Source organism: Ambystoma mexicanum, chromosome 1q (assembly GCF_040938575.1).
Source record: "Ambystoma mexicanum isolate Mex_15411 chromosome 1q, UKY_AmexF1_1, whole genome shotgun sequence".
NCBI lineage: Eukaryota > Metazoa > Chordata > Amphibia > Caudata > Ambystomatidae > Ambystoma > Ambystoma mexicanum.
This window is the reverse complement of record NC_090922.1, coordinates 1,537,080,094-1,537,106,637: the sequence shown is the minus strand read 5'-3', so window position 1 is coordinate 1,537,106,637 and position 26,544 is coordinate 1,537,080,094. Positions and strand designations below refer to the sequence as shown.

The following is a 26,544-nucleotide window of genomic DNA, read 5'->3' as shown; positions in this document are numbered from 1 at the left end:
CTTCCTTGACATGTTTTTTATGGTCTTCAGGAGTTTTGGAGAAGATAAGAATGTCGTCTAGGTACACCAACGTGGTTTGGCACAGTAGATCAGAAAATAGCCAGTCCATGAATCGTTGAAATATCGATGGAGCATTAACTAACCCAAAAGGCATTACTCTATACTCAAAAAGGCCAAATGGAGTCCAGAATGGTGTTTTCCATTCGTCCCCGTCTTGAACCCGGAGGAGGTGGTAAGCGTTTCTTAGGTCAAGTTTAGTGAAGATCTTGGCTCCGTGAATTGCTTGTAAGATTTCGGTGATCAAAGGCATGGGGTACCTATCTTTTATGGTGACTTTGTTGAGACCGCGATAATCAATACACGGCCTCAGTTCCTTAGATCCCTTCTTGGAGATGAATAACAGTGAAGCTCCAGCGGGTGATTTCGATGGTCTTATGAGTCCGTTTTCCACATTGCGATCCAGATATTCGCGGAGGTATTGTTTCTCTTCCAATGTAAGGGGAAACATTCTCCCAAAAGGCACCAATGCTCCTGGGGCTATATCTATGCAGCAATCTTCAGGTCGATGTGGTGGGAGTTCGATGGGTGTCTTTTCTGTTACTACCTCGTTGAATTCCTCAAGGTAGTGTGGTAGACAGTGTACTGTTCGGACTTCACAGCTGTTGGAGGTCTTTACCATCTCGAACTTGGGTTTGGGTAAGCATTCTGTCTTGCAATACGAGGATTGAAAATCCAACATATTACTAGACCAGTCGATTCTGGGATTGTGTCTGCGTAACCAGCAGATACCCAAAATAATGGGGAAGTGGGCCGCTCTGATGATGTCAAATGCGATACTTTCAACGTGTTGTTGGATAGACAAAGTGAGGGCTATGGTGGTGTGAGTAATCATGCCCGAACTCTGGGGCTTGCCATCCACCCCTTCGACTTTCTGGTTTTCTTGTTTAGCAATTCTTTTAATTCCTTGTCTGTCTGCCCAGTGGATGTCCATGAAATTTCCTGCAGCCCCACAATCAAGTAGGGCAAAAGTGGTGACTTCCTTAGAGTCGATTCTGAGTGTGACTGTGAGCACCATCAACCGGGAATCCTCAGAGACCTCTGCAGAGGATACCGAAAGAGGAGCATAGGGACTGTGAACGGCCCCTCGGTTATGTGTCCCAACATTTACCGAGGGCGCACGTTTCCCGACTTTCTGAGTGGTACATCCGGACAATCTCTGAGCAAGTGGGAAGCAGACCCACAGTACATACACAGGGTGTTCTCCCTTCGCCTTTTTCGCTCCTCTGGGGTAAGTGGTGCTCGAGCCGTTCCTATCTGCATGGGTTCTTCTTTAGCGGACCGTTGGAAGGGTACCGATGAAGATGAAGAATCCCAGAAGGGGGGGTGCGCTTGACTTAATTCTTTTTTTCTCTTGACGTCTTTCCGACATCCTGAAATCGATGCGCAGGGTAGCGGTTAGGAGCTCCGCAAAAGACCCAGGCCTTTCTATCCGTGCCAGTTCGTCCTTGAGGTCTTCCCTTAAACCCCGCCTGAATATGGCATACTGGGCCTGCTCCTGCCAACCTGCCTCAGCGGCCACTTGTTTAAAGGTGGTGATGTAGGTTAGGAGGTCTGAGCTACCCTGTCTAATATCAAGCAGGTCCTCTGAGGCTAGGAAGGTGCATTCAGTTCGTAGAAAGGTTTGTTGTAGCAGATTTTTAAAGGCATTGAAATCTTGCAGTACAGGGTCCGGTAGGTTAACAAATGGGTTAGCCCAGGCTAGGGCGTTCCCGGTCATATGCGTAATCATAAATCCTACCTTTGCGTGGTCAGAGGCAAAGGTCTGTGTGCGAAAAGAGAAATGTAAATTGCATGCATCCAGAAACTCCTTGACCTTTTTTGGGGAGCCGTCAAACTTTCCTGACACAAGGGGAAGCGGAGGTAAGTCAGGTGAGAGTCTTTCTCGGTCCGTCAGCCGCTGTTGCAGGGTGGCATTAGCGGCCTTTAGGTTCTGCATTTCCAGATTTAAGCTTTGTACAGCAGCTACTAGCTCTTGTACCTGCTGCGGGGTGGCCATTACTTTCTGTTGGCGTCGCAAACTGTCAACGGAATCGGTGATCTCTTTGTCAGAGGAATCAGACTCTGAAGTTACCCCCTCCCCTAACTCCTCACCTTCTTCTTCTTTCCAGGTACCCTTCTTTTCTCTTCTCCTTGAAGGTTCCTTTTTTTTATGGAGATAGGGACGACCCCGAAAGGAAGCCACCGTGTCTCCAATAAGGAAGACCAGGGGGCTCCCCTCCGGAATCGCCCAGGAGGGGAAAAAGCCTACGAGGCACAAAAAACCCCTGAATTCTACAATGTTCGTTGGTTGTGGTACAACTGAGAATCTCCGGAAAGGTGTGTAGAGCAGGAGATCTGGAGTACTCCGTGGAAAGGTACCCAGGAAAGGCAGTAGTTCAAGGTTTCCCAAACGGTAAGCAAAGGCAGTCCAAAAAGGCAGGCAGGAATCCGGTACACAGTAAGCAAATAGCCAGGTATCCAAGACGGCAAGAAGAGGCAGTCCAGAGAACAGGCAAGGATCCGGTACACTGTAAGCAAATAGCCAGGTATCCAAGACGGCAAGAAGAGGCAGTCCAGAGAACAGGCTAAGATCCGGTACACTGTAGGGCAAGGGCAGAAGTACACAGAAAACTGGAGAGTATGGCGGGAGAAGAACCCCGAAAAGAAGAGTATGAGAAAACAAGGAAACAGGAAAGGGAAGAAAGGGAAGTGTAGAACGAAGAAGGGAGGAAGGGAGGTAAGAGGCTGGAAGGAGAAGGAGAAGGTGGGTACAAGAAAAGATACAGTGGGGAACCAGAACGGGAGGAGAGGCGGCAGGAAAAGGCGCGGTTTACTTCTCTGGGGAAAGAGCTGGAGTCACGGAAAAAAGGGAGGCGAACGGGAACAGCAAGCAAGGCTCTGTAGGTACGAAAACCCGGAAGCGTTGCGACGCATCCCCGACCCGGAAGGAGCTGGTAAAGAGTCCGAGTCGGGGAGCGTCACAACCGATGGAATCAGGGCAGAAGAGAGAAAACACAGTAAAAGGGGGCGTGGCTAAGCGGAGGCTGAACGGAACGAAACTAGAGTCTGCGTCGCCATCGGCTCCACAAACGCCAGGTACTACATGGTATGACAGCAAGTCCATCTAACCAAAATGCATCCCTTCAAAATATCACATCTCAACCCGCCCAACACGTGCCGGATAAGCACAGCAAATGCGCCTGCTACAGATGCAGTTACAAATTCCCACACCAAGGGGCCTTCCCGTCAAAGGGACAGGAATGTTTGGAATGCCGAGGAGAAAATCACTTCAGAGTGGAATGTCAAACACCACAAACACGCCGTTAGTATACAGAAGGTGCCTCCACCTTCAGCAGCAACGCAACCATCTCCAAAACACATGATGAAGACGATGGCTGGAGGGGATGCAACCCTTGAACACAGAGACACACCAGCGAGATGTCCAGAGTCACCCGAAAAATGACAAAAATCCAGAAGAATAATACATCACTTAAGAAGGACAACACCTTCTATGAGCGACTCTGAGTCAGCTGCGAGATGAGAGAGACAGAAAGTCTGCATATATGCAATAAGAAATACGACCGCCGTCGCCCACAGCCCCACTCGGCCAATACAGGTACATTAGCAGATGTATACCTTCTCATTGACTCTGGTGTGTGGGCCAATGTGAAATCAGAGGCAGAATACCTTAATCTACATCATGTCCCAAAACTAAATTAAGCACAAGTAGAAATATATGCATATGAGTCAAAACTCCCTCTCCTCTGCAAAGGAGAACTCACCGCAAGATACACTTATTGATCCAATACTTCCGGAGTTTGCCTGTGTGAGTAATTGTTTCAATATAGTTCATTAACAGACTGTGATTTGCAATACATTGGCAATCTCCCCTTGAACCTATACGCCCTGAAGAAGGCTTGGCCCTTGAATTGTCTTGGGTTGTGCTAAGCCGAAACCCGAGTAGGTGTTGATTGGTCCTAATTTTTCTGGTGACTTCCTTCTAAAACCTGCCCTGTTAGGAATTATTTTAGCACACAGCAAGAAGACGTGAAGTTGGGCTGATATGCAACTGCAGCCTTAGGCGTATCACCCACATAGGGTCTTGGGAACATTTCTGTTTTTTGTATATTGAAGCAATATCATTCTTGTCTTGTTGTATTTGTGGCACTAGTTTTCTGGTGCTGGCAGCACCGTTTGTTTCTATTGGGATGGTGGTTTGTGTTCATCACAGAATCCATACCCAAGCTTTGATTGTGGCTTTGTATGTTTCTAGATGTTGTGAGTGCAACTCTAAGCCTTGGGGTAACGACATGTGTTATTGTTGTTTAAAAAAAATACCTAACGACAACTGCAAAGATGGAAGCCACATTCCCATTGTTGTTAAGGACATCATCAAATTGAAAACGTGCCAGATCAGACTCTACATAGACCCCAGGATAAAACCAGTGGTGCAGCATTACAGGGGAATTCCTCTCAATATCCAGGGTCAGGTTAGGAAAGAGCTCCACTCCCAGATAAATGCAGACATAATCGAGCCAGCAACAGGACCCACTCCATGGGCCGCACCTGTTTTCCCAATACCAAAAAAGGGACCCGAGCACTAAATCCATTTTTGTATTACCATGACAGCACCAAATCAAGCAGTTCTGCGAGAAAACCATCAGGCAGCATGGATCACTGACAGGATGCTTCTTCTAAATGGGGCTACCATTTTTTTTCAAGACTTGATCTGAATAAAGGATATTACCAGCTTATAATCAGTGAAGACAGAAGATTTATCACGACTTTCACAAGATACCTCAGCCTTTTCTGATACCAATGCCTCAACTTGGGCATGCTTTCAGTAGCAGCAATATTTCAGGAGGAGATCGGTAAAGCCATTTGTCACATCCTAAATTGACTGAATTACAGTGAAGACATACTTGTCTTCGGAAAGAGGCAAGAAACACATGACGCCACATTGTTCCAAGTCTACAAGGCGTTAGAGGAGGCTAACCTCATGCTAAATCGTGACACGTGTGCTTTCAATAAATCTACAATAAAGTTCTTCATCCCCATCTTTTCCTCACAGGGCATTGAACCGGACCGGGTAAGATCGAAGCCTTCATGGAAGCGCCCTGCCCTCGCAACATCGCATAGGTGAGGTACTTTCTGGGTCGTGCAAGCTACTTGATGCGTTATCTACTGGTCTTTGCTTCCATAAGCGCCCCCTTGTGGGTGCTCAGCAAGAAGGAACACAGTTTCAATTTGGAACAAAATCAGATGTGGCATTACCTCAGATGTCTGCATGTCGTACTTGGACCCTAACCTGCACACTGCACACTGGTCACACTGGTCGATGCCAGCCCTGTAGGGTAACGTGCTGTGCTGGTGTAGTGCTCAAGGGATGTAGCCGAATTGTATCATGTATCATGTGCAAGCAGGAGTCTCTCTGACACAGAACAGGCCTACTTTCAGGCCTACCTGCAGGCCTACTTGCAGGCCTACTTGCAGGCCGAGAAGAAAATCTTAGCGGTCATGTGGGCATGTGAACATTTTCATTTGTTTTAATTTGGAAAAGTATTTACCATCATTACAGACCACCAGGCCCTGGTCACCATTCATGGCACAGATGCTGGCCTGCATCACATGCTGGTGTCTGTACTTACAAGACTATAAATCTGACATAGCGCTTAAACCGGGTACAGATGGGAACCCAGCAGACTTCATTTCACGTCACCCTTTGCTGTCGCACACGTCCTCAGCAAACATAGGAGACCAATACATCTACTATGTGGTGCAGCATGCTGCACCATTCATGCCTAGCAGTCTGTCGATAGAAGAGTTGGCACTACACACGCCTGAAGATCCATCTCTCCATGTAGTCTTTGCCTGTCTCAAGTTGGTGACATGTGCAACGCCTGGCCACATCAAATGCAGCCGTGGACCTCCACACCATACAGGTCCTCACATGCATAAAAGATGAACTCTCTGTCTCATCCTGACAGTAATTCTTGAAGGGGAATAGGATTGTGATGGCTGCAGCGATACAGAGATGAGTCATTGATCTGGTTTATGAAGGCCACAGAGGGAACGTATCGACAAAGCATCCATTACGCCAAATAGTTTGGTTCCCCAGGATGGACCTCATGTTAGAGTCCACCTTGAAGGCATACAATATCTGTGTGAGTCTATGAACCACTCTGCATGACACCACTGTCACCGGGTGTCTGGGAAGAATTAGCGGTTGACTTTCTCGGACCTCTACAGTCAGGCCTGTACATACTGGTCACCTTGGATGAGCATTTCACACACCCCTCCAGCTGTAGCCTACCTGAAATTGTCAAATCTGACAATGGGCCCCCTATCACAGGTCATAACTTTAAGGAGTTTGCCAACTACATGGATTTCCACCACAGGACGATCCCAGCTCTATGGCACCAAGCCAATGGGGTAGTGGAGCACTTTTTGCCAAATCTCAAGAGAGGGTGAAGGATATCCATCATCAGACGGAAACCTTTAGAGCAGACAATATGCCAGTTCCTATGAGACTATAGAAATACACCACATAGCACCTCATATAGGTGTCCCGCAGAACTGACGTTTGGCTGAGAGGTACGCACGAGGCTTCCGCAGGAAGCGCAGAAACGAAGAAGAACACACACAGAACAAGCAGCGACGAAGAACGACGCAGAAGCAAAAGAACAAATGAAAGCATGTGCAGGAGACCGCGGAGGGGTGCCTACATCAGGCATCCAAATAGGGGTCAGAGTGCTGGTACGACAGCCAATCCAGCACAAAGGCCCATCACCTTTTGGTCCACAACCAATGACGGTGGTAGAAAAGAAAGAGTTGATGGTCACTACAGAATGCTCAGACAAGAAAATCATGAGAAACAGCTCATACTGTACACACACAAGGTCGTCGACGGGTTACGGCACCGCCGATGCGGAAGCACAACACAGGGATGAGCCGGAGGAACCGGATGCACTGGAGATGAGGACGTCAGAAGTCAAGAGAAAGAGTCAAGTGCCCTCCAAGAATTGGCAACCGCTTGGCACGGTGAATTGAGGAGTTGGGTTAGCTGATAGCCAATTGAGGGGGAGAATGTACTATCCTGAAACAAAGCAACCCGTCAACCTCATTATGTGAGGGGAGGGATAATGGGGGCGGGATGGGAAATAACATGGGAATGGGAAGGCATATGGAGTGTGGTTGTGTATTCATCACCCTCTGATTGAGAGGCACAAAACCTGGGACCCAGTGTGAATATTGCCTACTGAATGATGGCGTTACTCTTGTCATAGACTCCCTGGGAGTACTCTGCATGGGAGAATGAGGCATCGCATCAAAGTTTCTTTGTGTTCAGTATACAGCCTTATAAAATGACGTGTGTAAGTACTGCAAGAATACATTTTCTTTTTTTTTTTCTTTCCAGGAACCACTTGGTTCACCAAAAAGTGTTCATCCAAATGCAAACCACTGAAAAAAGCTGATCTGGTGATCAACTGCTGCAAAAGTAATCTCTGCAACAAATCCGTGAAGAAACAGCCCTAGCATCAAAATGGCGTCCATGTACCTCGTGGGCTTGAGAGGTAAGGAGACAGTGCTGGGACTTTCTCATTGGACAGTGATCGCTAGAGTTGGTTGCCATGGTGCATATGTTTCCATGTGTTGAGTTTGAATTCTCAGTTTTGTGGGGGCATGCCCTATGATTCCAAGGTGTATAAATCTATTAGGGTGAGACTGGACGGGATGGACAGGTGTATGCCGATATAAGGTGCTAGGGGCAGTGAGCGAGAAGAAGGCCAGGTCTGTGCGGCGTTAGGAGCAGCGAGAGAGAAGAAGGCCAGGTCTGTGAAGCGGTAAGGGCAGTGAGAGAGAAGAAGGCCAGGTCTGTGAAGCGGTAGGGGCAGTGAGAGAGAAAAAGGCCAGGTCTGTGCGGCGGTAGGAGCAGCAAGAGAGAAGAAGGCCAGGTCTGTGAAGCGGTAGGAGCAGCGAGAGAGAAGAAGGCCAGGTCTGTGAAGCGGTAGGGGCAGTGAGAGAGAAGAAAGCCAGGTCTGTGAGGCAGTAGGGGCAGCGAGAGAGAAGAAGGCCAGGTCTGTGAAGCGGTAAGGGCAGTGAGAGAGAAGAAGGCCAGGTCTGTGAAGCGGTAGGGGCAGTGAGAGAGAAAAAGGCCAGGTCTGTGCGGCGGTAGGAGCAGCAAGAGAGAAGAAGGCCAGGTCTGTGAAGCGGTAGGAGCAGCGAGAGAGAAGAAGGCCAGGTCTGTGAAGCGGTAGGGGCAGTGAGAGAGAAGAAAGCCAGGTCTGTGAGACAGTAGGGGCAGCGAGAGAGATGAAGGCCAGGTCTGTGAAGCGGTAGGAGCAGCGAGAGAGAAGAAGGCCAGGTCTGTGAAGCGGTAGGAGCAGCGAGAGAGAAGAAGGCCAGATCTGTGAAGCGGTAGGGGCAGTGAGAGAGAAAAAGGCCAGGTCTGTGCGGCGGTAGGAGCAGCAAGAGAGAAGAAGGCCAGGTCTGTGAAGCGGTAGGGGCAGTGAGAGAGAAGAAGGCCAGGTCTGTGAGGCAGTAGGGGCAGCGAGAGAGATGAAGGCCAGGTCTGTGAGGCACTAGGGGCAGCAAGAGAGATGAAGGCCAGGTCTGTGAGGTACTAGGGGCAGCAAGACAGAAGAAGGGCAGGTCTGTGAGGCAGTAGGGGCAGCGAGAGAGAAGAAGGCCACATCCGTAGCTTTAGGGGCAGCGAGAGAGAAGACGGCCAGGTCTGTGAGGTGGTAGGGGCAGCGAGGGAGATGAACGCCACATCGGTGAGGCAGTAGGGGCATCGGGAGAGAAGAAGGCCAGGTCTGTGAGGCCGTAGGGGCAGTGAGAGAGAAGAAGGCCAGGTTTGTGGGGTGGTAGGGGCAGCGAGAGAGAAGAAGGCCAGGTCTGTGAGGCGGGTGGGGCAACGAGTCAGAAGAAGGATGTGAGGAGGTAGTGGCAGCGAGAGAGAAGAAGGACAGGTCTGTGAGGCGGGAGGGGCACCGAGAGGGAGAAAGGCCATGTCTGTGAGGCAGTAGGGGCATCGAGAGAGAAGGCCAGGTCTGTGAAGTGGTAGGGGCAGCGAGGGAGATGAACGCCACATCGGTGAGGCAGGAGGGGCATCGAGAGAGAAGAAGGCCAGGTCTGTGAGGCCGTAGGGGCAGCGAGAGAGAAGAAGGCCAGGTCTGTGAGGCAGTAGGGGCAGCGAGCGAGAAGAAGGCCAGATCTTTGGGGCGTTAGGGGCAGCGAGAGAGAAGAAGGGCAGGTCTTTGAGGTCGTAGGGGCAGCAAGAGAGAAAAAGACCAGGTCTGTGAGGCAGTAGGGTCAGCGAGAGAGAAGAAGGCCAGGTCTGTGAGGCAGTAGGAGCAGCGAGAGAGAAGAAGGACACATCTGTGAGGCAGTAGGGGCAGCAAGAGAGGAGAAGGCCAGGACCGTGAGGCAGTTGGGCCAGCGAGAGAGAAGAAGGCCAGGTCTATGAGACAGCAGGGGCAGCAAGAGAGAAGTAGGCCAGGTCTGAGAGGAAGTAGGGGCAGCGAAAGAGAAGAAGGACAGGTGTGTGTGGCGGTAAGGGAAGGGAGAGAGAAGAAGGCCAGGCTGTGAGGCGGCAGGGGCAAGGAGAGAGAAGAAGGACAGGTCTGTGAGGTGGTAGGGGCAGCGAGAGATAAAAAGACCAGGTCTGTGATGCCGTTGGGGCAGCGAGAGAGAAGAAGGCCACATCTGTGTGGCAGTAGGGGCAGTGAGAGAGAAGAAGGCCAGGTCTATGAGTTGGCAGGGGCAGCGAGCAAGAAGAAGGCCAAGTCTGTGAGGTGGTAGGGGCAGCAAGAGAGAAGAAGGACAGGTCTGTGAGGTGGTAGGGGCAGCCAGAGAGAATAAGGCCACCTCTCTGTGGCAGTAGGCGCAGTGACAGAGAAGAAGGCCAGGTCTATGAGTTGGCAGGGGCAGCAAGCAAGAAGAAGGCCAGGCCTGTGAGGCAGTAGGGGAAGCGAGAGAGAAGACAGCCAGGTCTGTGAGGCAGTAGGTGCAGCGAGTGAGAGGAAGGCCGGGTCTATGTGGCCGCAGAGGCAGTGAGAGAGAAGAAGGCCAGGTCTGTGAGGCAGTAGGGGCAGAGAGAGAGAAGAGGGCCAGGTCTGTGAGGCAATAGGGGCAGCGAGAGAGAAGAAGGCCACATCTGTGAGGCAGTAGGGGTAGCAAGAGAGAAGAAGGCCAGGTCTGTGAGGTGGTAGGGTCAGCTAGTGAGAAGGCCAGGTCTGTGAGGCAGTAGGGGCAGCGAGAGAGAAGAAGGCCAGGTCTGTGAGGTGGTAGGGGCAGGAGAGAAGAAGGACAGGTCTGGGAGGCTGTAGGGGCAGCGAGAGAGAGGAAGGGCATGTCTGTGAGGTGGTAGGGGCAGCGAGAGAGAAGAAGGCCAGGTCTGTCAGGCAGTAGGAGAAGCAAGAGAGAAGACGGCCAGGTCTGTGAGGCAGTAGGGGAAGTGAGAGAGAAGACGGCCAGTTTTGTGAAGTGGTAGTAGCAGCGAGAGAGATGAAGGCCAGGTCTGTGAGGCGGTACAGGCAGCAAGAGAGAAGAAGGCCCGATCTGTGAGGCAGTAGGGGCAGCGAGAGAGAAGAAGGCCAGGTTTGTGGGGTGGTAGGAGCAGCGCGAGAGAAGAAGGCCAGGTCTGTGAGGCGGGTGGGGCAACGAGTCAGAAGAAGAATGTGAGGAGGTAGTGGCAGTGAGAGAGAAGAAGGACAGGTCTGTGAGGCAGTAGGGGCACAGAGAGAGAGAAAGGCCAGGTCTGTGAGGCAGTAGGGGCATCGAGAGAGAAGGCCAGGTCTGTGAAGTGGTAGGGGCTGCGAGAGAGAAGGCCAGGTATGTGAGGTGGTAGGGGCAGCTAGAGGGAAGGAAGCCAGGTCTGTGAGGTGGGAGGGGCAGTGAGAGAGAAGAAAGTCAGCTCTCCGAGGTGGGTCGGCAGCAAGTGAGAAAAAGGACAGGTCTGTGAGGTGCTAGGGGCAGCGAGATAGAAGAAGGCCAGGTCTGGGAGGCGGTAGTGGCAGCGAAACAGAAGAAAGCCAGGTGTGGGATGTGGTAGGGGCAGTGAGAGAGAATACGGCCAGGTCTGTGAGGCAGTAGGGGCATCTAGAGAGAAGAAGGCCAGGTCTGTGAAGTGGTAGGGGCTGCGAGAGAGAAGGCCAGGTATGTGGGGTGGTAGGGGCAGCTAGAGGGAAGGAAGCCAGGTCTGTGAGGTGGGAGGGGCAGTGAGAGAGAAGAAGGTCAGCTCTCCGAGGTGGGTGGGCAGCAAGTGAGAAGAAGGACAGGTCTGTGAGGTGCTAGGGGCAGCGAGATAGAAGAAGGCCAGGTCTGGGAGGCGGTAGTGGCAGCGAAAGAGAAGAAGGCCAGGTGTGGGATGTGGTAGTGGCAGTGAGAGAGAAGACGGCCAGGTCTGTGAGACAGTAGGGGCATCTAGAGAGAAGAAGGCCAGGTCTGTGAGTTGGTTGGGGCTGCAAGAGAGAAGAAGGCCAGGTCTCTGAGGTGGAAGGGGTAGCGAGAGACAAGAAGGACAGGTCTGTGAGGCGGTAGGGGCAGCGAAAGAGAAGAAAGCCAGGTCTGTGATGTGGTAGGGGCAGTGAGAGAGAAGGAGGACAGGTCTGTGAGGCAGGCGGCAGGGGCAGCGAAAGAGAAGAAAGCCAGGTCAGTCAGGCAGTAGGAGAAGCAAGAGAGAAGACGGCCAGGTCTGTGAGGCAGTAGGGGAAGTGAGAGAGAAGACGGACAGTTCTGTGAAGCGGTAGTAGCAGCGAGAGAGATTAAGGCCAGGTCTGTGAGGCGGTACAGGCAGCAAGAGAAAAGAAGGCCCGATCTGTGAGGCAGTAGGGGCAGCGAGAGAGAAGAAGTCCAGGTTTGTGAGGTGGTAGGGGCAGCTAAAGAGAAGAAGGCCAGGTCTGTGAGGCATTAGGGGCAGTGAAAGAGAAGAAGGCCAGATCTGTGAGGCGGGTTGGGTAACGAGTCAGAAGACGGATGTGAGGAGGTAGTGGCAGCGAGAGAGAAGAAGGACAGGTCTGTGAGGCGGGAGGGGCACCGAGAGAGAGAAAGGCCATGTCTGTGAGGCAGTAGGGGCATCGAGAGAGAAGGCCAGGTCTGTGAAGTGGTAGGGGCTGCGTGAGAGAAGGCCAGGTATGTGAGGTGGTAGGGGCAGCTAGAACGAAGGAAGCCAAGCCTGTGAGGTGGTAGGGGCAGTGAGAGAGAAGAAGGTCAGCTCTCTGAGGTGGATGGGGCAGCAAGTGAGAAGAAGGACAGGTGTGTGAGGTACTAGGGGCAGCGAGATAGAAGAAGGCCAGGTCTGGGAGGCGGTAGTGGCAGCGAAAGAGAAGAAGGCCAGGTGTGGGATGTGGTAGGGGCAGTGAGAGAGAAGAAGGCCCGATCTGTGAGGCAGTAGGGGCAGCGAGAGAGAAGAAGGCCAGGTCTCTGAGGTGGAAGGGGCAGCCAGAGAGAAGAAAGCCAGGTGACGTAATTTCACCAAAATGCAAGAGGTAGCAAAAGTGAAATCACACAGCCCTTGATCTCCAATGACATCATAGGAAGTGATGGCATTCGACCCCGGCCCAAGTGACATCAAAAGAAGTGTTTTGGCACATGACCCTCAGATGCATATAACACCTGTGTTTTTCAGGAAATCTCATTTCAATATAAGAACCGAGGCACAGAGGGAAGCAAGATTTGTCCACGATCACACATTAGGGGAATGTTATTTTACAGATTCGACATGGAGCATGTATGTCAAACATAGATAATTGCAGTACTTGGAACAGAATAACCAAAATCTCTAATGCAGGCTACAAGTAGTGCATGAAAGATCTATAGATCAATGGACACAGAAGTACTCGTTATCTGTGGCATTGATGTGTTAAACACGCCAAAAAAGCACTGACCTGGGAGGCATGTGCTGTCTGTTTACCCAGGAGCAAAATGCTGCATGAGCAAGGCCTGAAAATACAATAATTGAGCAGGATTTAGCAGAAGCAAAATTCCCTGGTTACAAATGAATCTATGAGTCAGCTACCACTACGATAGAAGAAACCTAGTGTGCGGGTGTAAGCTGAGGCCATCTGTCTCTGTGTGCATCCTGTTAGGCAGAAACCTGTGCAGTTCCCTTAGGGACTACTGCAAAAAGATTAAGACTACAGGAGAAAGCAGTAAACCCATTTGGTAGCAGTCTGCACCACCCAGATTTACCTGGTAGCTGTGGCTGAGCAGTCAGACTTCTCTCAATAAGAGTTAGGCAGTATATAGAGTATACAAAATAGGGCTAAAAATACAGTAGCACAAGCAAACACTGACCAGAGCTTTGGTATAAAAGTATCTAATTATTTATTTAAAAACACACTTGTAAACATACACTGGCACTAATATGTCAAGCAAGCTCAAACACAGTCTCTATAAGTATATTCAACTCCCTAGTTAATTATTCGACAAGTCTAGGTTAAGACACCACTTATTTAGCAAAACAGAGGTGAGCGTGTAACCGTAGATGGCACTCCAATAATTTGTTTAAAAAGGGAGAGAAAAGGCAGAATAGGAAAAACACACAGTACCAACACTTTTAAGAAACCACAGCTAGTCAAGAAAGGCAGGGTCTACTGTGGAGAAAAAAGTTCATAGGCCAAGCCCACTCTTGGAGAGAGCAAGGTGGAATGTGCCAAGATCACACAGTGGAAATGCACTCAAAGTCTTTGCAGAAAAGTCAAAAGAGGTTGGATCAAGTCAGAAAGGTAATGTTAGCAGGTCCGAAGTCACCCCAGGATAGAGAGTCAAGGATTTACGGGACACCTTGGACAGTCTGTTGCAAGGGAGACCAGACGGGACACAGTACCTGAAATGGTGAGAAAGCTCCAGCGGGGGCAGTTGTTCCTGGCAGTGGGTGCAAGTTGGAGCTTCTTCCAGGGGAAGAGATGATCTCGACGTGGAGGAAAGCTGGAGGTCGTTGCACTGCCAGGGAAGAAACCAGCCGCAGAGTTTCCCAGTTAAAAGGTACGACCCTTTTATTCCCGGTAGTGGTGAAGCGTGGCTATCCGGCCGCCGGGGTGCTTGGCACGAGTGATTCGACCACGAGACGATCCAGGAAGGCAAAAAAGGCAAACTGGTTGGTCCCACCAGCTTAAAGGGAAGAAGACTCTCCTGGAAGAAGATCTCCTCTGTCGTCGGGAAAGTGGTGAGTTTCGTACAGCAGGGCTCCACCGGTGGTGTCATCGTTGTAGATGGCTCAGCTTCTCCCCTCTTCGGATTCTTTAGGTCCTGTGGCGACTTCTAAAGTTCCAGTCCCCAAAGCCCTGCTTTTATTCAGAAAACCCCCATTCAACAGCCTAGCTATCCCTCAAACATTCTAAGTGGTGAGCCGGGCGGCTCAACACTGGGCCGATCACACAAGAATGTGACTTGAGTTGCCAAGGCAACTCAGTGCAGGGTGCCTAATCCCCCTCCCACACATCCTGTTGACCCCAGACAGGGTGGCACCATTTGGAGGGCTTCTGTGGAGAAGCCCGCCAAAAAGTGGAACAAAGGGCTCGACTTGGGTTAGAGTTTCAGAGGCGAACAAAAATGCCATTTTAAAACCGAGTCCTGGCAAAAAAAAACAACCAGGGAATAAATATTAAATAAATAACCCGGCAGTATCTTTAACATTGCACCAATAAGTGGTGCGTTTAAAATGAATGGGAAAATCCCACAGGAAATATTCCGGTGGAATATTTTGCGTGGTATCCACTGCCACCAGCCAGAAACTCGACGAGGGGAGACTAGACAGTGCTCCCTTGGAAACAGACCCAGGGGCAATCTAATTACCCCTACCAGTACGTTCACAATATGATGGTTTGTACTGGTTCTGTTCACAATTTGAGACTAGTAAAGCCAATGGTGACTTTACATGCCCTGGGAGACAGTAGTCAGTCCCAGGGTAAGGAGTCTATGTTTGGGGATCACTATGACACCCCTGTGTTATTGCACTGAAGGTGCTGTGTAACACACATACCAAAAACACATGAGGCCTGTTGGGTATTTTGTATAGATTTGGGGCCTAGCGGTATTTTCTTACCGCCAAAATGAAAATAATTTAGTAATAATCACTCTTTGCATTCAGATTAGATTTGGTATATAGTACTACAGTATACATACATTATTTCAGTACACTGATACATTTAGTGGTATACATTATGTTGGTATGCGTTATTGGTGGTATTTCTGGTGAGCATAATTCCTTTGTTTTATATGTGGCCCCAATATCCAGAACCCCTTATTTTTGTTTAGTTTGTTCGTGTGATCACTAGAGAGACCTCAGGCTTACATTTCAGGAACAGCACATTTTCATTTGGAGTGCCACCATGGGCTGTTCTCACTGACTTATCTATGGGCAGCGAGCTAACATGTGGTATTCATCACCAACTTATCTACATCGTGAACTATATGTCCAGGGCCTCTCTTTCTGCTGACTCATGTATCTCCAGCAGGAGTCTATTTCATTATGTTATTATTATGTTCCGTTCAGAAAACACACACGTATATACTAAATGGAATCATGCACACAGCTACTGCTAAGTCTTATTTTTAGCTACCTTAAAAATGACAATTGCACTGGCTAAACCTCTCCCCATATTATCAGCACTGTAATGGTAGATGCACAAATAAAAGAGAAAAAATATAACACACTATCCGTCTGCTTTCCGGACCGCCTGATCCCGACTCCTGCAGGCGGGAGTTGATGGTCCCGCCAGGTTTGACCTGGCGGCTTTAACACCGCCCGCCTGCAGGCGGACGAGGAAACACCGGCAGCATTACGAGTTGGTGCCAGTGTTTCCACTTCCCCATTCCCATCGAGTCCCATAGGACTCAATGGGAATGGGGATTAACACCATTCCGCCTCCGTGATTCCCGGAAAACTGGGGTTGTAATGCCCTGGTAATTCCGGGAATCACAGAGGCTGTTACCGCCGGACTCGTAATGAGGCCCAATGTCCTAGGCTTGGATACATGACTCGTCTTCAGTCTTTTTTAACAGGGTTAGGTGTGGGGAGGCGGGTCCGCACTTCCCTGAAGAGTGCGTTTATTTGTATCTGGAATTTTCAGAGCTCTACGTGCAAGCTGTGTTATTGAATGACCCCCAAACCCCAGGATCGGCCCGTGAATGAAGCTTCCACAAAGCCCTTTCCAAGAAGGAGTTTCAGTAGGCAGAGGTGGGTCACTCCAGGGCAATCTCACTTCTATGACTGTGTCCTATGCTTATTTTCTTAAACTGTGTGTTGCACCAGAGCAGGGTCCTGGTTGAGTTTCCGGCCCCTCTCAAACATTCACATCACACTTGAATGTGTTCAAAGTGAGTTGAGCCCAATCAATGGCATAGCACCAAATTACATGTCCATCCTGTGAGCCATGAGAGAACCCCCCGCCAAACTCCTTAACAAAGCACAGGTCACGCCACCCCCCGGGCCGGACCACCATGTGTGCCTTATGTCTATGATGATTCTGCCTGCTGCAGGGGCATTCACTACTGAAGTGTTTTTCAATCGAAGCTTACATGTTTCACCTAGCGTAGAAAGAAGGAGGCAGTGCCTGCTCTCAAAATATACCAGCCAGTTGTTTTTTTGGAGGGTGTAAATATTAGCCACACATATGTGATTGCGACCGAGCATAGCGAGAGGGCCTGAACCGGGAGTCCTCTCTTCATTTCTAACCTCTATTCACTCGGGGAGGCAGTCCTTTTTCTCTGCCTTCTGGCGGTGTAAGGGGATTTCCAGCCTCAGAGCTTTTAAACTCCAGTCCATTAGATCGCCGGTGGGTGCATACGATAGGCATTAGCCCCAGTGGTTTTCTTTTTGTTTCTTTTCATTTGCATTGTTACTGGGTTCCTTTTAGGTACGGGCTCTGACCCGGCCCACGACAGGTGACTGGATGCCATGGACCTTCCATACCAGCTAATTTGCTTAGCGCTATTATTATTTTCATTCTACTTATTTTTGTTAAGATGGATTTCTAAAATCTCAGCTGGTGGGCAGAAGTTTAGAAGGCCACCGTAGTTTAGTGGAACAGTGGAACCTTCTGGAAAAACCAGACCAATTTATGGTTGCTTGGCACGCGATCAAGACTAAGGGGGTCATTCCGAGTATGGCGGTGGGGGATAAAGGGCACCGGTGAGGATGCCGGTGCTGTTAACCGCCTACCGCCACATTCCGAGGTCCCTTAGCGGGTCCCAACAGGAACGGCTGGTCCAACCAGCTGCCATTAGCGGGACCCGTTAAGGGGCCATGGAGGTAATAAGTTCTCGCTGACCCCCGACACAGTCCAGACCAAACTTTGCCAGCCTAGTCCACTTTGCTAGTAGGTTTCACCCCTGCAGTTACAGGATGCTCTGGCTCTCAGTGGCTGCACAACAAGAAGATTGTCTGAGGTGGGACAGTAGACTTTACTCATCTCTCGGAGAAAGGAGAAGGATAGATCCAGTGCATCACATCTCAGGACACGGGGAAAGGGTTGGCAGGTCTGCAGGCACCTACAGTGACAGTCACCATAGCAGGGTGACATAGGGACCTCAAACACTTGCTGCGTGGTGCACTCTCATAAATCGCGAACCAGAGGAGCTAGGGCAATGAGTTTTGGAAGGAGAGGGCCCAGAAACACAAGTAAGCAATGTCCACAGTCTCAATTCTCAGCTCGGGGCGGTGGCACTCCTGTACAATACCCCGGGTTTGATCTCGTCAATTCACTGGATGGTCAAGGAACACTTCCGAAGAGGCTCTTTGCGAAGGTAAGTAGGGGGTCCTGAGAGTAGTTTGTCCCACTACTCCAAAGGGTCAAAGTGCCCTTGCAGGCCTCCTTGGTATGATGCAGAAGGAGGGGTCCAAAGGCACCACAGCAGGTTCAGGGTCCCAAACCTTCCAGCATGTCTCTGGCGGTTCGACAAGTCTGCTCTTTTGGTTGGGACACTTGGCTCCTGTGGTAATTCAGTGTGAACTTTGGGCGATTGACCTGGAATGGATGCAGAGCCCCTTCTCTTATCCAAGATGCATTGCACGTCCAAATCTAGGATAACCAATGGAAGATTTGCTCTCTTGCATGCACACCAGACGTGGGCCAATCGTGGCCCATGCTGGTCCCAATCATTCCGGCCTACCAGACATACTGGCACCAGTAGTGTGGATTGGGGCTAGACAGTCCCAAAACACTTCCTTGGCATTAGCACACATGACATGCAAGAGCCCGCAAAAGATGTGGTTTTCATGGGAGGCTGCATGACCAAATATGGAATAGACGGGTCTTTTGACCTGGGGAAAGGCAACGGGACAAAATGGCCATAGGACAGAACAAAAGACTTTGTGGCACAGCCATTTTCAGCACGTAACACATTCGTGGGCCAAACAGGGTAAACACGGTATGGTCCATAAAAATTAAGTAGAAATATTTTAAAAGTAAACTGCTGCAACAGGTTCCTCGTAGGCACACTTTTACAAACACCAGCAAATCCTTAGAGGGTTGGGAGGGCCATAAATCAAAAGTACCCCTATGCGCAGTACTGTAAGGTACTTGCCACGTAGATAAAAAGTTACCTAGAAATGGCAACATAGGCGAAGACTAAGGGAAATATAGTTTCTCAGTACTGAGAGCCTGAAGGACACGTCAGTATCCCCATAACAGATGAGCAAAAGCATAGAGGAGCGCAGTGGAACGCTGTGATACACTGGAAAAAGTTAGGTTAGGTAAGCCAAACAAAAGCAAAACGTTTAGGGGGTGAGGGGTGTTCAAAAATTGAGGGAAAATTGCACTTAAGGGAAATCTTTCCTAACAATGTCACTTATTTTCACATTATAATTGATTTCTTTGCACTCTGGCATTTGTGCCGGTATCTGAGGGTTCCTGGCCTCATTAGGGACCCAGAGGCTCAAGCTTGGTATCAGCAGTCCTCTTTTCATTTCTAACCTCCATTCACTCGGGGAGGCAATGCTTTGTCTCTGCCGTCTGGAAGTGTAAGGGGATTGGCTATGGTTATACCATGTGCATATTTCAGAAACCAGTCTTTAGAGAGCACAGCTGACATGTGCAGTGAGAGAGGGCTCGTTGCGCCGAAGTTGCGCATAAGATAAGCCCGTCTAGGCCCTTCCGGGCTAAGGATAGTCCCAGACAACTGCAGTCCATGATGATGTCACGTCAGGCTATACTTGACCCTGCGCCACCCTCGATAAAATGTATGGCTGTCTTGGATTCATCGCAGGCTTCTTGCCCTCAGTGGCCCTCATTACGACCCTGGCGGAAATCGGAAAACGATGGCGGAAATGCAATACCGCCATCGAATAGCGCTCGGTGCGACTATGACCCGTCACCGCAAAGTACGAAGCCATTAGCGACACCGTAGTGAACGCCAACGCTAACTGCACCAAGCACGCGCGCGCGCCATGCCAAACCGTAAATACCACCATGGCGCAAGGGTACGCCAATTCCGACCCTAGCGGACATGTACCTAACACCATCAAGCATGGCGGAATGTACCATTCCGCCATGGTGAGAAGTACGGCATCGCGAATCAACTGTAAACGGCCCCAATGAGTGCCTGTACACCGCTCCCTGCCCACAAAGTACAAATCCCCGTAGGTGCAATGAAGTCACAATGCAACCAGTGAAATGTACAAGTCACCCATGCATGCCAACGAACAAAAGAATCACAAGAGGGGCCAATGGGAGCTGCAGGGCACAGATGGCACGAATACAGAAGCCAATCCAATGGACATGACCACAGTCCCCCCCCCGAAACGCACGCAAACACAGGCACCTGTGACCAGCAATATTCCGAAAATCACATCATTCCACCAGTCCACCTGGCTGACCGGCATCTGTTACACAAAACCCAATCCCCCGCCCCTGAGCATGACAACATTCAAACAGTCATATTGGCAGCCCCCATCCCTGACCTCACTGGGCTTCGTAGGCAAACGCGCCCAGTACAGTACCACACAACTAAACTCCGAAGCTGGAACCCAATGCAGATCTCCTCCCAATACATCGCTCCCCAAATAGGAATATGCCACATCACTTGCAAAGAAGAACGCTACACGGGCCAAATCAGAATAGAAATTTAATGCACAACAAAATCACCAAGCCCATACAGCCATTAGGCCATGAACTCCAAAACACATTTCACCATTGTGGGCTGCATCCGCAAGAAATGACCAGCCACTACTTGTGTGACGCCCTGTTCCATCATGGTACACAGAGCCACATTCACGTATGAAAAGGCAACATGGAAGCGCACAGAACCGCAGGGCCGTCCCAATGGGGAGGCACTAGTCCAGCTGAAAGGCCGAAATGTTGCTCCGAGCCACCAGTACTGCGTAAGGGCATGTGGCCCATTGGCGATCGTCCCATAAGATCGTAATGCTGCTCCACTGATTAACACGAAGCAGCAGGTGTCGGGAGTAAAAGCCATCTGCAGGAGTGGCATACAGATGGCAGTGGCAAAAGGGGAGGAGATACCTGTCAACCAAAAGAAAAGAAAAAGAACAGAATGGCAATCAGAACTACATCCGAACAACTCACTTCAATGATCACACTAAATCCACAGCCATATGCATGCTAGCCCACTCCAAAGGATCATCACCACCCCAAAACCACTTGCGACTCATAACCATCTATATCGAGGTGTAAACACCATCACAAACGAGTGTACCTGTGCATGCGTCTGTCAAAACAGAATCCATCAGATGGGATTGGTAACGTGCATGGACACAAGTGTCTGAGGGCGCGTCGAGACAGGGAGGGCTCAACAAGGCCAGATAGACGATGGTCCCACTATGGCAGCCCTGCATCACATAGCGCAGGGGAGGCGGATAGATTCCAAGAAGCCCTGTACATGGCAAACTCTGTATCAAATCACCTGCCCATGCATCCATTCATCATTCCCTCATCCCGGTATGAAAACGCCTGAATATTTACTCACATAACATTAGAAATATCCATTGAGTCTGTGCGTTATGCAGCCTGCAAAATCCACAGTGCCCCAGCCCGTAATTCCAGTGTAGTGAAGTAACATGTATTTGGGAACGTCCGGCCTCATCGCCGACGTCGCTATTGCGCATCCCAAACCATTCATATCAATCATTGCATCCTCGCCATGGCCCCTGTCTCAAGGACATTGAACAATAGAACGTTATATTTGCAGTCAGACCTGTGGGCATCTCCTCGCCGCTAGCTGAAAACCGAAAGCGCCGCCCTTCGAATTCCTCATTTGCAACATCACGTCGAAGAGGCATCTGTGGCCGTTTGAAATCACTAATTAATCCATCTAGTGCGGCTGTGTGTGAAAATGGCAACTGCCTTCACCCACAAATGGGACGCCCCGCCCGTCGTTGCAACTCGGTACAGTGATGCATGAGGGCCCACCGTTACTCGAGTACTACGTTCCACTGACCCTTCACAAGTCTGTTCGCGACTGCACAGATAGTATGTGAAACAATGGGACCACAGCAGAATGAACATATCAACCAATGTTACACGGCCATCGGGTACAAATACATGATTGCAATAGCAAGATGCCATTCCTCGAATTGCAGCGTTGTGTGCGGGACGTGCTCGGCCAAAGGGGAGAGCAGTTTGCACAGGTGGAATGAATCACCACAGGTGGAGGCCATACAGCCTGAAAACACATAAATTGCACACCCAGTCTCCTCCCACAACCACACCCACTCCGAAATGCTACCGGCAGGACTCGCGATGCTGGCCCTGGGGGACCTGATAGCACTGCAAGTACTCCAACTCCAAGAAGAAGACGAACACCAACTACAACCGGCCGCACGGAGGAGACGCAGGAGGAGGAGGAGGGCAAGGCAGGGCCAGCAAGGGCCGCCAGCACAGCCACTACCACCACGCAGGCAGCCCGCAATCCCACGCCTCCGAGCACATCCGTTCAACCTCACTGATGAGCAGATCCACACCCTCTACCGTCTGGACCGGGACACCATAGCCGCCATTGTGGACATGACACAGGCTGACCTTGTCAGCATGATAGATAGCCCAACCGCCATCCCACCCCTACTGAAGGTGGTGTCTGTACTCCACTTCCTGGCCACAGGCACCTACCAGCACACAGTCGGACAGTTGCATGGCATTTCTCAGCCACTGTTCGCACGGACACTATTGCAAGTGCTCGATGCCCTCCTGCAGCACGCAGACGACTACATCTCTCTACCACGCTCGGAGCAGGAAATTACCAACACAAAAGTGGGATTCCATGCACTTGCCGGCATACCGGGTTGCATTGGTGCCATCGACTGCACCCATGTGGAATTGGTCGTCCCACATGCCATGGAGGCCCAGTACCGCAACCGAAAACAATTTCATTCCCTGAATGTACAAATGGTGTGTGACTCCAACAGGATCATTACACATTGTTGTGCCAGATTCCCTGGATCAACCCATGATTCTATGGTCTTGAGGAACTCTACTATACCACGCTACATGGAGCGACACGCAGGGAACAGATCCTGGCTACTCGGTGAGTCTCATTTCATGCATGATGATGTGGGGTATGTGATGCGGCAATGACCTGGCAGGAAGGGGGGGGGGTGCGTACGTAGCAATGGCATTCCACATAATTCGTTTATCGTCCACATACAGGTGATGCTGGATATCCACTGAAGAGATGGCTCCTCACACCAGTCCGGAACCCACGGGACCAGCATGAGGAGGACTACAACCATGCCCACTCACGTACCCGTGTAGTCATTGAACAGGCATTCGGCCTACTGAAGGCTCGTTTCCGCTGCCTCAGCAGGTCTGGCGGGGCACTCCTGTACCGCCATGAGAAGGTTGCAAAGATGGTCATGGCATGTGTCATGCTCCACAACATGTGCGTACGTAGAAATGTGCCCATGCCCCCTGACGCAGAACTGCAAGCACCTGATGATGGTCATGATGAGGGTGGGGATGTGGCAGCACCTCAAGGAGTCTGCGAGGCACCGGAGGGCCGTGACATTCGTCAGCATCTCATTGATGCATGCTTCTAGCACTCACGCCTGGTGGCTGATACATGGACACGGGACTCGTGGCACTGTGTGTGTCTGGGACATGCACAATATGGACTGTACGCCTATGATGGCCTAGTACACAAAGATCAATGTCCACACATCTCATTGGTTGATCGTGCACTGTTTATGGCATATGTGATATCATGTTGAACACCCTATCGACCCGCCACCCAAGTGAGCCCAACACACCCCCTCCACCCTCCTACCTCCCCCCCGAACACCAGTGTCCAAAGATGCTCATTGTCAGTGGGCTGTCGCTATTGCAAGCCCCCTCTGCGGGTATCAGGGGCACCCCTGCCTGTGGAGCGCAGGTTCCTCCCAGATCTACGTTGGGGGCTGCCCTGGACGGAACTTGCAACGGATGATGTCTCTGCCTGCTCACGTCCATGCATGTCCCTAAGGGTTTGCGAGAGCTCAGTGAGCACACGGCGCACTGCGGCAAGTTCGGCACATACGTCTTTGGTCTTCGCATGCAGTTCCCCCCTCAGGCTCTCGGTGCTTCTCTCCATTTGGACTCTCAGGCTCTCGGTGCTACTCTCCATTTGGACTCTCAGGCTCTCGGTGCTACTCTCCATTTGGACTCTCAGGCTCTCGGTGCTACTCTCCATTTGTGCCCTTAGTGTCTCTGTACCTCTCTCCATTTCTGCCCTAAGTGTCTCAGTTGATGTTTCTATGTCTGCCTTAGTTCCCCCACATTCATCGGCATGGTCCTTGAGGAGCGTGGCCAGTTGCTGCTGTTCCACGATTAACTGGTCGAGGGACTGTTGCCTCTGCTGGGCCATGGCCATTTGCGGGGGTGTCACAGAGGGGCTGTTGACCTCATGTTGCCTTGCCACAGGGCTTGTGGGGGGTGGCCAGTCGTCGTCTTGTGGGTGCCCCTGCGTGGTATCCTCATGTTGTACGGGATGGGACAGACAGGGGGATTGGGACAGGTCATGGATGGATCTGACTTCGACATCCCCGTCTTCTGTGTCGGAGCATGCTGCCATCAATGGGGTGTCACCTATGGTGCTGCTGCCACCAGAGGCAGTGCCTTCTGTGGCATCCGTTGGGGGGACCTGTGGTGGTGGTGGTGTGGGCATGCTGGTTGCTGGGGTGCCTGTTGATGTTCCCTCCTCTGTGCTGCCACCTGATTTGTGCTGCTGCCGTGTCTTGATGCGTGCAGCTGAGGTGGAGGGTCTTTGGCCGTTGGTCTTGGCCCTCTTTGCAGGTGTGCTGGTAGGGGTGTCCTGATGCTCGTCGTTTGGATCGGACCCTGTGGTGGAGTAAAGGAGGGCGAGGGTTATTAATGGGTCTGTGGGAATTGGAATGGCATTGTATCACATGCATTGGGGTGGTACCTGAGGGTGATTTGGGTCGGGGCCTTGGAGGTGCTTTCATTTGTGTGTGGAGTGAGGGTGCAGTTGTTTGGCAGCCTGCAGTTAGGGTGTGCCTGCTGCACGTGTAGTGCGTGTTTTAGGGGTTTTTAATTAATTATGTATTTATTGTGGGTTTTAACGTGCGCTATCAGGCCGATGTGTGTGGACGTTCTCCTGGACATGTGTTTCTGTTGCACTATGTGGACACATGGTACTTCGCATGATTGGACATTGTGGATTTAGCATTGTTTTATCTGGCCCACCTACCTGAATCTTCGGATGTCTGCACTCCTTTCTCCATCCCTCCGACTCCCTCTATGCTCTCCATTCCGATGGTGGAGGCACAGATTTCTTCCCAGGGGGTCAACTTGATGGGTGATTCAGGACCTCCCCCGGTGGCTGTGGCAATGTTGCGGTTGGCAGAGAGTATGCTGCGGACGCGTATCCGCAGGTCGTCCCATCGCTTTCTGCATTGCTGTGGGTTGCGGGGTGCGGTCCCCACCGCACTTACCCGCTGTGCCACCAGAGCCCATATGGCCTTCTTGTTCGCAAGTGCCGTCCTGGTCATTTGCGTGGAGAAGACGACGGCTGCATTCTCCTGGAGGGTCTCTGTTAGCACGGTGAGTTCCTCACGGGAGAAGTGGACCTGCCGCTTGCGGTCGCACGCTTTCTTCGCTACTTTTCCCATTTTTCTTGGTTTCGCTAGGGTGGATGACGGGTTGGGGTGTGTCTCAGGGTAGTGTTTTTGGTGGTTGTGTGGTTTTTGTGGTTTTATAGGTGTACGGCGGGATGTTTCCCGTTCCGGGCCCATGTTTTTACTTCCGTTTCCGTATATTTCCGGTCACCGTACTTTCCGGTAGGCGCACACTGCGGTGTCCGCTGTGATGGGTGGCGGTATTGCACCTAGGGCGCCGTACGGCGGCGGTGTGGGCCGTTTTGGGGTCATTTCCGCCATCGCGGACTTTGCACTTCCGCCATGCCGTGGTGCTCGTGCCCGATGGGTCGGAATGGGCCGCACTTTGCTCCTTCGTGCAATGGCGGAAACGCTATTTACGCTGTGGCGGTCTGGTCAGTCACTTTCCGCCAGGGTCGTAATGAGGGCCAGTGTCTGGCAGTGAGTACGCCCAACTTTTTAGTTCTTCTACTTAATACAAGATCTTTTCTGGCACATGCTGCTTCGATATATGATCTCCTGTCAAATCATATGCCTGATGTGCTTTGCCTGACTGAGACCTGGCTCCAAGAGTCTTCCATGCCCGCACTCATCCAGGCTTTGCCTACTGGCTATTAAATAATTCACCTTAACTGAAATTTGTCACACACTAGTGGGGGTGTGGCAATGATTTTTAAATCTGCCTTCTGCGTAACAATGATTCCACTTACTCACATGGTCATAATGAAAGCGCAACTGGCGAGGTTTACGATATCAGCTTCTTACTCTTGGCCCTTCTTAAACTTGCTAAAATGCAGAGTCAGCCCTGCAAGCTTAAGACTGCTCGCCTCCAGCTCAGACAGACTGAGCGTAAGTGGCACCGATCTTATGGACCTGTCAAAAAAATACCCTATAGACAATTTGCAAGTCAATATTTTGCATCAATTAAAGAGGCCAAACTGAAGTTTTTCACCCAGAAAATTGACAAAGCCCTTAACCAACCAGGGGCATTATTTTCTGTAGTTAGACCAATTTCATCTGTTTCTAACATCTCATTGTCAGCTATTCCGTCCAAAGAGCTTGTGAGTCTTTGTCTTGGCATTTTGTGATAAAGATTGAGACTATTCGGTCATACATTAGATTGGCCACTCAAGCTATGAGTTCCCGTTTCCATGCCTATTGATGATGGGACTCTGTCCAAGTGGTCTACTTTTCTCCTGTTCACAATGGAGGCTGTTGTCAATACAATTAGTCACCTTAAATCTGCGGCACCTTCTTACCCCATTCCACTCTAGGTTTTGAAGAATATTCGGCCAGATGTGTTGTCTTCGTTCACTCAGGCCATCAATCTGTCCTGCCAGTCCAGCCACATCCCGGAAGAGCTGAAACATGCCACTGGTATTTGTTTACTAATGAAGACTTCTTTGGACCCCTCACTTCCAGCTAATTTCCGACCAATCTCTCTGCTGCCCTTTTTT

General features: G+C 50.7%; 1 protein-coding gene across 1 annotated transcript in view; it reads left to right on the top strand.

Moving 5' to 3' along the window:
• Positions 1–26,544, top strand: part of LOC138522777 (weak toxin 2-like) — a 129,914-nt gene that overhangs the window by 80,389 nt on the left and 22,981 nt on the right. Inside the window, exon 3 of the mRNA XM_069635404.1 lies at positions 7,457–7,613. Within this exon, the coding sequence (XP_069491505.1) occupies positions 7,457–7,575 (119 nt within the window). The 3' untranslated portion in view covers positions 7,576–7,613. The remainder of the gene's footprint in view (positions 1–7,456; positions 7,614–26,544) is intronic.